The sequence below is a fragment of the Hypanus sabinus genome, chromosome 15 (genome assembly GCF_030144855.1).
Source record: "Hypanus sabinus isolate sHypSab1 chromosome 15, sHypSab1.hap1, whole genome shotgun sequence".
Taxonomy (NCBI): domain Eukaryota; kingdom Metazoa; phylum Chordata; class Chondrichthyes; order Myliobatiformes; family Dasyatidae; genus Hypanus; species Hypanus sabinus.
This window is the reverse complement of record NC_082720.1, coordinates 18,319,160-18,330,330: the sequence shown is the minus strand read 5'-3', so window position 1 is coordinate 18,330,330 and position 11,171 is coordinate 18,319,160. Positions and strand designations below refer to the sequence as shown.

The 11,171-nt window shown below is 42.2% G+C and overlaps 1 protein-coding gene across 1 annotated transcript in view; it reads right to left on the bottom strand.

The window, feature by feature from the left end:
- Nucleotides 1-2,054: 2,054 nt before the first annotated feature.
- Nucleotides 2,055-11,171, bottom strand: part of LOC132405333 (GDNF family receptor alpha-4-like) — a 57,163-nt gene continuing 48,046 nt past the window's right edge. Inside the window, exon 8 of the mRNA XM_059990051.1 lies at nt 2,055-10,336. Coding sequence (XP_059846034.1) covers nt 10,166-10,336 — 171 coding nt within the window. The 3' untranslated portion in view covers nt 2,055-10,165. The remainder of the gene's footprint in view (nt 10,337-11,171) is intronic.

The following is an 11,171-nucleotide window of genomic DNA, read 5'->3' as shown; positions in this document are numbered from 1 at the left end:
CATGATGCAGGGCACAATTCTTAACTAGCTTAGTAACTTACTTCACCAAGTAGAATGACACAAAAGATGCAGCAAGGCAAATAAAGATGGGAGGTAAATAAAGAAAAGAGACAGGGAGGGGAATATTTAACCAAGCTTGGGAAGTCTACTAACCACTATCCTTTACACCATGACTGAATATGATCTGATACAAATTTCTTCATTATAAGACCGCTAGGAAAGATTAAATGCATGATTGAAATGAAGCTTATTTTCTTCTCTCTCAAACTCATCCTTCCTGTGTATAAATCTGTATCATTTCCCAATAGAACATCCACTAATTTCTTAATTGACTTCAGTGTCTTAACTTAAATCCCACTTGCTGGCATATTTTCTAAAGCTTTCTGAGACTTGCACAGTGCAGCAAGTTCTTCCTTCACCTGCAGACAGACGCAGCTAATGTTCAAGGTTTACTGTCTTTATTCTGAACACATCTAATAAAAACACGACACATTCATTGCGAAAGAGCATTCAATAGCTCTTACAGTGTAAGTAACCCCTAGATTAAGTTATGCCTATTACATTTGAGAGCAGATGGCTAATCTTTTGAAGCCATTATGGAAAGTGCAGCAATGACGGGGCAAGCAGAAGGCAAGATTGCTATGTAAGCTGTATCCTCCTCTTGCACTGTCCCTCTTGACCTGGGAGGACCTGTTCCACTCCAGTTTAGCAGGCACTGAGATGATTGGTGAGGTATAGATGTGAACTGCAGGCTCTGGAAACGTGGGTAGTTTATGAAGTGACACTTCCCAATCTGTGGATGCAAGATTCAAAATGCCATTCCAAATATTCCTTCTCCCAGTTTCAGCAATCCTATCTAGGGATTCCCAGGAGTCAGTGGATTATGTTCAAAGCCTGAGTTGCAGTGGAAGCTGAGTTGGAGGTGGAGGTAGATAGGCAGAAGATAGCATTGCAAGTAGATGGATGTGCAGAGTTGCCGTTTCTTTCCAAATGGCCATCACCCTACTACAGGGTGAAGCAGGTTCAAGCAACTAAGTGCCTACTCTTCCTCCTAATTTCTATGTCCAGTGGTGGGCAAACTGTTCATCCTAGTAGCATAGTGGTTAGCTCAACGCTTTACAGCACTGGCCACCTGGGTTCAATTCCAGCTGCTACCTGTAAGGTGTTTGTACGTTCTCCCTGTGACCACGTGGGTTTCCTCCGGGTGCTGTGGATTCCACCCACATTCCAAAAATCTACTGGATGGTAGGTCAATTGCTCTTTGTAAATTGTTCTGTGATTAAGTTTGGATTAAGTTGGGGGGTTGCTGGGTGGCACAGTTTGAGGGGCCGGAAGGACCTCCTCTGCACCGTATCTCAATGAATAAATAATACTTAGCCTGACATTCCTACTTTTCTCCTCACCTTCTCAATTTACCCTCACCACTCCTCATAAACTACACACAGTCACCATCAGAAATTCCTGAACAACAGCAAAGAACGTTTCTGCAAGGGTGCGGCCCTATCTCGAGCAGAACTGTTCACGACGCCTTGAAAATCGAAAGTCCGGTTTCCCGCACCATCATCCCAGCCACATTTTCATTGGTGCAGTCCTCCTGTACTCACCAGCAAGCTTCAAGTTGCCATTTTGACGTCCTGCTTTTTAACCTCTTCCCTATCTTAGAATTCACCTTTTTTTGTGTCAATGCACCAAAAAGCAGAGAACCTCGAAAGGACCAACAAATCATACTGGACCTTTACCTGCATTAACATTATGAACCAATCCTCATAGAGGGATCAGAAGTGGAGAGAGTGAGCAGCTTCAAGTTCCTGGGTGTCAAGATGTCTGAGGGTCTAACCTGGTCCCTACATATTGATGTAGTCATAAAGAAGGCATTGTATACCTTGATGATGTCATCACAGGCCTGAATTACATTGGTTAAGTGTCCACTGTATTAAGCTAAATAATATCCAGAAGTGTCTACTCTATTTTCCTGATAGGGGGACTTTCACTGAAATAATGGCATCTGAAGAATGCTCCAAGATTCACTGAGAGGGATGTGGAGAGGCTGTTCGAACAGTTAAATCAAATCAAGTTTAATTATCATTCAGACTATGCATGGATACAGTCAAATGAGATAGTTTTCCTGTGAGCCAAGGTGCATAACATACATTCAAAATAGTGAGAGAGAAAAAAACACATGTTGTTACACAAGAAAACACATGTAAAGTCCAAGTCCTTGAGTGACATGCAAATTGACGGTTCAACTCCTGGCAGTCCAGTCTGTCGTTCTGTCGGTTGAACACTGGAGGGCAGCACTGATGGGAGATGCCAGCTCCCAACTTAGCACAGACTCCCCACTGCAGCCCGCTTGAGGCTTTGTTCCGCGTCACAACCGAGGCCACGCTGCTGCCTCACCACCAGACAAGGGAAACAGGCCTGCGGTATCTCACATTATCAATGTCCAACAAAGTCCTGAGATCGCAAGGGAAACGTCCAAGACAGTCACTCATAGTGCATGCTGCTTTTGTGCACCAACTCTGAAGCCTTCGAGTAGCTGGCGGCTGCTTGGTCTGCACCCAGGTCAGCTCATCCGAACCTCCTCTCGGCCAACTACCAGCTTCTCTTTCTGGCTGAATGCCAGCTCCTCCTTCTCCAGCCTGTCCACCAATTCTGCTTCTCTTGACCGAGTGCTGGCTTCTCCTTCTCCGACTCATCCACCGGCTCCTTCGACACCGTGGCCAGCGGCTCTGTACAACCAACAGATGACTGAGGTGGTAGACTGCTGGACCTGTTGTTCTTGGAGTCCAGTATAGTCTTACAATCATAGAAAACACATTTTAAAAAGAAAAGTGCACCGTTGGTTGGCCCCTGAGAGGCCACTGCATTCAGACGCACTGCCATCTTACTGGAAGGTGAAAAAGGAAAGATAGATAGTGTGGAAAGAAATAACCAGAGCTCTTCAATGTTTCAGACACTAAATGCAGGAGGTTTCTTAGGAGACCTCTGTCATGAATGAAGTTCCTACTTCAGTCTCTCTGATAACTACATCTGCACAAAGTGCATAGAGCTGCAGCTCCTTAGAAACCATGTTAAGGAACTGGAGATGGAGCTGGATGACCCTCAGCTCATAAGGGAAAATGAGAAGGTGATAGATAGGAGCTACAGAGAAGTAGTCACCCCTAAGATGCAGGAAGCAGGCACACGAGTTTCCGTCAGGAAAGGGCAAGGGAGTAGGCAGCCAGTGCAGAGTTCCCCTGTGGCCATTCTCGTCAATAACAAGTATACCGCTTTGGATACTGCTGGGGGTGGGGGGAGTGACCTACCAGGGAGAAGCTGCAGTGACCAGGACTCTGGCACAGAATCTGGGATGGGAGTAGAAGAGGAGTGCACTAGTAACGGGTGGTCCCATGGTCAGAGGAATAGATAGGAGATTCTGTGGATGATAAAAAGAAACCTGGATGGTATTTTGCCTCATTGGTGCCAGGGTCAGGGATGTCTCAGATCGGGTCCTCCGCATTCTAAATGGGGAGCACCAGCAGCCATAAGTTGTGGTACATATTGGGAGTTTGGTTGGAAGCTGAAAAGCAGGACCTCCAAGGTAGTAATCTCTGGATTGCTCCCTGTGCCACGAACCCCTGAGGGTAAGAATAGGATGAGTTGGCAGACGAATGTGTGACTGAGATATTGGTGCAGGGGCAGGGTTTCAGATCTGATCTTTCTGGCCTTTGCTGGCTGGGTTACACCTGACCCCGAGGGGTGTGGATATTCTTGCATGTTGGTTTTCTAGAGCTGTTGAGCAGGGTTTAAGCTAACCTAGCAGAGGGATGGTAACTGGAGTGGTAAGGCTAAGGATGGGACAGTTGGTATACAAATAGATGCAGTGTGCAGTGAGACTATGAAGGACAGAGCAAAATTGCCATCAGTGGGATGAGTTGAAGTATAATTGAAAAAGGAGGAAAGCAGGCCTGCAGGTATTATATTTGAATGGAAACAGTACACAGAAAAAGGCAGATGATATTGTAGCACAGTTAAGAGATTAGCAGGTACAACGTGTGGGCATCACAGAGTTGTTGCTAAAAGAAGACCATAATTGTGAACTTAACATCCAAGGATACACATTGTATCGAAAGGACAGGCAATTAGTCAGAGTGGGTGGCATTGCTCTGTTGGTAAACAGTGAAATCAAACCTTAGAAAGAGGTGACATAGGATCAGAAGATGTAGAATTGAGTGGCTTGTCGTATGAAGAGTGTTTGATGGCTCCGGGCCTGTATTCACAGGAATTCAGAAGAATGAGGGGTGACCTCATTGAAACCTATCAAATAGTGAAAGGCCTTGATAGAGTGGATGTGGAGAGAATGTGTCTTATGGTGGGAGTGTCTAAGACCAGAGGACACAGCCTCAGATTAGAGGGGCCTCCTTTTAGAACAAACATGAGGAGTAATTTCTTTAGCCATGAATTCTTTGCATTAGGAAGGTGTGAAGGCCAAGTCTTTATATATATTTAAGGTAGAGATTGATAGATTCTTGATTGGTCAGGGTGTGAAGGGATATGTGGAGAAGGCGGGAGATTGGAGCTTAGAGAAAAATTGGATCAGCCATGATGAAATGGCAGAGCAGACTTGATGGAACAAATGGCCTGATTCTGCTCCTATATCTTATGATCTCATGGCCTAATCCTTTTGGGGTAGAGTTAAGAAATTGCAAGAGTAAAAACACCCTGGTGGGAGTTACATCCAGGCTTCTGAATAACAGCCAGGATGCGGGGTACAAATTACAATAGATTTTAAAAAAGGCATGTACAAAGGGCAATGTTATGATAGTGATAGGGGAAATTCATATGCAAGTAGATTGGGAAAATCAAGTTTGTGCTGTATTGCAAGGCAAGGAATTTGTAGAGTGTCTTTGAGATGGCTTTTTGGAGCAGCTTGTGGTTGAGCCCACTGGGGGAAAGGCAATCTAGATTAGATGTTGTTTAATGAACAATATTTGATTGGGAAGCTTAAGGTAAAGGAACCATTAGGAGACAGTGATTATAAGAAGATAGAATTCACCCCGCATTTTGAGAGGGAGTAGATAAAGGCAGGTATTTCAGTGGAGTAAAAGGAATTATAGATGCATGAGAGAGGAGCTGGCCAAAGTTGATTGGAAGAGGACAGAACAGCAATGGCTGGAGTTTCTGGGGGCAAATCAGAAGATGCAGGATAGATACATCTCAAAGATGAAGAAGTATTCTAAAGGGAGGTGGGGGCACTGTGACTGACGAAGTAAGTCAAAGACATCATAAAAGCAAACGAGAAGGCATATAACATAGCAAAAATTAATGGGAGGTTAGAGGATTGGGAAGCTTTTAAAGACTAATAGAAGGCAACTAAAAAAGCAGTAAGGAGTAAAAAGGTGAAATATGAAGGTAAGGTAGCCAATAATATCAAAGAGTATAACAAATGCTTTTACAGATATATAAAGTGTAAAATAAGGCAAGAGTGGATATTGGGCCACAGGAGAGTTAGTAATGGGGGGCAATGAAATGGCAGATGAACTTAATAAGTATTTTGCATCAGTCTTCACTGTGGAGGATACTAGCAGTGTGCCGGAAAATTGAGAGTGTAGGTGGCAAGATGTGAGTGAAGTTGCTATACTAAGGAGAAGGTGCTTGGGAAATTGAAAAATCTGAGGGTAGATAGGTCACTGGACCTGATGGACTACACCCCAAGGTTCTGAAAGGGGTAGCTGAAGAGATAGTGGATGCATTAGTAACGATCTTTCAAGATTGACTAGATTCTGGAATGGTTCTGGAGGACAGAAAAGTTGCAAGTGTCATTGCACTCTTTAAGAAGGAGGGAGGCAGAAGAAATGATAGGCCACTTGGTCCAGCTTCAGTGGTTGGAAAGATGTTGGAGTCCGTTATTAAGGATGAGATTTGGGGTACTTGGAGGAACATGATAAAATAGGCCAAAGTCAGCGTAGTTTTCTAAAGGGGAAATCTTGTCCGACAAATCTGTTCGAATTGTTTGAGGAAATAACAGGTAGGTTAAGGATATTATTTGCTTAGATTTTCAGAAGCCCTTTGACACAGTGCTGCTCCTGAGGCTGCTTAACAAGAGTGCATGGTATTACAGGAACGATAACAGCATGGATAGAAGACTGGCTGACTGGCGGGAGGCAAAGAGTGAAAATAAAGGGGGCCTTTACTGGTTGGCTGCGGGTGACAAGTGGTGTTCAGCAAGGAACAGTGTTGGGATCTCGTCTTTTCACATTATATGTCAATGATTTTGATGGTGGAATCGATAGCTTTGTGGCCAAGTTTGCGAAGATAGGTGGAGGAGCATGTAGTGTTGAGGAAACAGTCAGTCTGCAGGACTTAGATAGATTGGGAGAATAGGCAAAGAAGTGGCAGATGGAATATAGTGTAGGAAAGTGTATGGCCATGCACTTTGGTAGAGGAATATAAGTGTGGGCTATTTTCTAAACAGAGAGAAAATTAAGAAATCAGTGATGCAAAGGGATTTGGGTGTCCTTGTGCATAAAGGTTACCTTGCAGGTTGAGTGAGTGGTAAGGGAAGCAAATGCAATGTTAGCATTCATTTTGAGAGGACTGGAGCATAAGAACAAGGATGTATTAGCTGAGGCTTTATTAGTCAGATTGTACTTGCAGTATTGTGAACAGTTTTGAGTCTCTTGGATCTGCTGGCATTGAGGAGGGCCCAGAGGAGGCCTATGCGAATGATTCTGGGAATGAAAGGGTTAACATATAAGGAGGGTTTGATGGCTCCAGGCCTGTACTCCCTGGAGTTTAGAAGAATGATGGGATCTCATTGAAACCTATTGAATGTTGAAAGGACTAGATAGAGGGGATGGGGGAAGATGTTTGCTACAGTGGGTGTCTAGGACCAGAGCGCAGATCCTCAGAATAGAGGGATGTCCTTTTAGAATGGAAATGAGGAGGACTTTCCTTAACCAGAGGGTACTGAATCTATGGAATTCACTGCCACAGGTGGCTGTGGAGACCATGTCATTGAGTACATTTAAGGCAGAGCTTGACACATTCTTAAGTTGTGAGGGTGTCAAAGGTTACGGGGATAAGGCGGGAGAAAGGAATAGAGAGAAATAATAAATCAGCCATGATGGAATGACGGAGCAGATTTGATGGGCTGAATGGCCCAATTCAGCTGCTCTGTCTTATGGTCTTCTGCTTGCTCTATATTTTCATATTAAATGTTGATAAATCCTTTTTTAAGTTTATCCTCATTTGGACTGCCCAATCTTTCTTTTTCTTTTTTTTTTCTTTCTCTTTTTTTGTTTTAGTTTAGTTACTGAGGTTTTTCTTTCTCTATCAATAAAATTTTCAATCTTTTTTTTTACGATTGCTATGAGGAGTTGTAATTTCTCTCTGACCATTGTATATATAACAGCATAATATATTACCTATTTGAGTTTGATATTATATGCTTTTTGTCTTTAATATTGCTGTTTATATGTCTTTTATATTATCTACTTGTTAAACTCCTCTTTCAATTTGTATTTGTATATTCTTTATTTGAAAATCAATTAAAAAGATTGAAAAATTAAAAAATGATAAATCCTTATCCTGAAGTAGATGAGGCATTTTCCTCTTGAGCATAGAACTTGTCCCCCACCCCCAGCCATGTAGCAGAGAGCAGCAAACAACAAGATTTGGTATTGATTAGTTGCAGTGACCTGGAACAAAGCTGAAAGTGACTTTGACCATATTTTAACTACAACAACAATTTGGCCATGTTTGTCAATCAGCCTTTGGAGGTCACAGAACTCACAGAGTTTTGAATTTTCACCTGGATTGTTAACGAATTGTCTCCATAAAAACTCCATCATGTATAATGTGATTTGTATGTTGTTCCTTATTCCAATTTGGCTCATAAGCTTTAGCATTGGAAGTGTCAGCAGATCTATGGTTGAAACTGGTGTTAAATATTAGATAGGAAATTCCAGACAATGGTTTAAAGATAGGTTTTTACATCCCATCATGTTGACAATTTCAATAACCTCACCGTCAATAACTCTGCTGTAAAAGGTGAACAATCTTCTAACTTCATTACCACACTGTAGCTTGACTTGTGTTTTATTCGTGAACAAGTCACAGGTAAACCCTCAAAATCTCTAAAAACACATATGAGGACAACTAGCTCAGCAGAGATAAGGATTTTATCCTTCAGACTGCCTGGCTCAGTGCTGAATGTATAGTTGAGATATTCAGCAAGAACATACACTGAAGCATAGACAATGACATAGATAGAATATACTTGTAGAAGATGCCAGATAACTCTCAGAAAATTGTAGGACTCCAATCCTCTGAAAAATCCTCAGTAGCAGATACTAAAGGCAGTCATTTTCAAGTAGTTTATGAATGACTTTTGAATACAAAGATGAGACCAGCACTTTACAATCATCTGATCTGTTATCACTGATAAAATATATATCATGTGACAGTAAATTTTCTTTTCCAATTGATTTTCTCACCACAGCCATGCAGTCCAGCTGTCTATGTTTTCACAGTCGTTTTCCAACACCATCTGAAGATGACAGCAGCTGTCGTTTGTCACATTACAAAAACATTTACTACACAAAATGACAGTGCTGTTAGATTACTAATAATAGATTTCAAAGGTTACTCCTTAAACAAGACTTAGCAGATTATGCCACAATTTCATTCATTATAACAATTAAAGCATCAGACTTATTTACAAACAATGTATAGTATAAGATAGAGGTGCAACGTGACACTTGGGAAACATTGGTACAGGGTAACTATGCTGTGACACTATTGGAGGAGAAGGGAGCTATCCCTCACTAGGTACCATGAAGAGAGATTATCTGGTGATTGCAGTCTGTGTGAGCTTGCACTTCTCAAAATCACTATACCAGTCTTCTTATTTACAATGGTGATTACTTTTTAAAAACTCTTCTTTGACCCGTGTCACGGAAAGCATTGCACCTTTGATCACAATGAGTCGATGGGTACCAGCGCTTTAACCACAGGACGCACCTGTTTCAGTGGAAACTGCTCTGCCTTTTAAGAAGAGGTACTCAGTGCTTTTCTCTCATTCGATTATCCTCTCATTCATTTAAAAATCCAGAGATGGTTCCAACTGCCTACTGCAGCACAATTAATACTTTGTTTCTACCGTTGTCCTTTCAGATTCACCTTTCATGGTGTCACTCCATTGATAAGACATCTGTAAAAAGCCGTAATAATGTGCCCAAAGACTTTGTGAAGAAAAGCAACAATGATGCTAATTCCAGGGAATTAGCATTCCAGGGAACTGCCCATGACTACTCAGAACGGAGAAGAAATATATGGGGTTTATACTGAGAACTTCCAGTCCATTGAGTGTTCACTGAAGCCCATCTCACAAACTACCCCACCACCCATGCCTTCAGCCACCTGTTGCCCGGTTTGTGGAAGTGTCTCATTTCCCACAGTTGGGCACATTGGAGTCCACAAAGGCAGAGTGGAAGCAAGGATCTCCTGATCCCAAGTCACTGAGCAGTAACTGCAGGAAGCGTGGTCACACCTCACAGTTGCAGGATGTGAGATTCAAACCTCATTTTGATCCAGTGTCATTCCAAAATGAAGGTTTACCTGGCTAGGTTGTCTGCAGTACTGCACAGCTTCTACAGTCTTTTATTTAAATGTTAGTAAACGGTCCCTCTGCCACTTAACTCCCTTTTGAAAAATAAATATATAATCAGTTAGAGAACATCCACAGTCCCATAAAGATGTGGTTCAGTTAAAGAATACTTAAATGGATAACTTCCCACTGACAGGGTGTCTGGACATAAAGCCATTCTTTCCAGAAAAAGAAGGGATTTAAATGTAATTGTTAAGCGTTTAATGTTAGTGAAACCTCAGTTATGCACTGATATTGGCTGTGCTGGAAATTGCATAAAGAAATTTTGGCTTTTATAACATTAGTGAATTATGCTATAATGGAAATTAAACTGGTATGGAATAAGCCCAATCACATTTCTGATTGAAACTTTAGCAATATTAAATCGATTGGCTATCTTCACAAACTATTTTCTCAGTCCAAGCTATGTTTCAGGCATTTGGTTGTTGTTTTAAAAGCAAACGCATTTAGAGACAAGGCATAATAAAAAAAAACCCAGACTCTCCAGTCTTCATAAAACATCTTGGTTACTTCCTTTCAAATGGCATTTTCTACAATTGCTATGAAGACGTAGAGCAATGTGATGGCATGGGATATTATTAGAGAGAGATTCTGAGTGTCGGCTCCTGAATTGGAATTACAGTCATTTAGTTTCTCAGACATCAACTTTTCTTGAGAAGCCTTCAGCTTGCCACCACGATCACAACCCTGCAGTGGTAAGACAAACGGACACAATCTTAGACATGTCAAACTCGCAGTCCGCTGTGCGGTGCAATGAAATACAACAATGTCACGTCAGCTAAGGATTCACATTTAACTAAGTCAGACAAGGTAATAATCTATCTTCTGAAAGGTTAACAATGAATGGAAGCAACATGCACCCGATAGTGCAAAATATTTCTACCGGTAGAAGAATTGGACCTCCTTATGCAAGATTGTACCCAAAACATTGGCCGTCACCTTGCACATGGATTCAGCTTTTAAAACCACATTGTTTGGGTGAAATAGTCGGTAGTAATAAGGCACCGGTGCAGAAAGGGACAGCTATCTTGAAGCAAATTAGGTGAAGCATGGATATATTCATTTCCCAAACTCTTCTAATTGTGAACGTAACTGAGTTGTCCATGAAGGATTTTATTCCAATCGCCACTCCCAGTCAGACATGTCAGTTCACGGCTTGCTCTACTGCCACCCTCAGAGCGGAGGAGCAAAACTTCATATTCTGTCTTGATAGCTTCCAATCTGATGGCATGAACATCACTTTCTCTAACAAATGTTAAGTTTTTCCCTCCCCCATCCCTCTTCTTCCATTCCCCACTCTGGCTCTCCTCTTCTTTTCTTCTCCTCACCTGCCTACTACCTCCCCCTGGAGCCGCTCCTCCCTCCCTTTCTCCTGTGGTCCACTCCCCTTTCCTATCAGATTCCTTCTTCATCAGTCCTTTACCTTTTCCACCTATCATCTCCCAGCTTCTCACTTCATCTTCCCTCCCCCATCACTTGGCTTCACCTATCATCTTCCACCTTGTACTCCTCGCACCCCCAC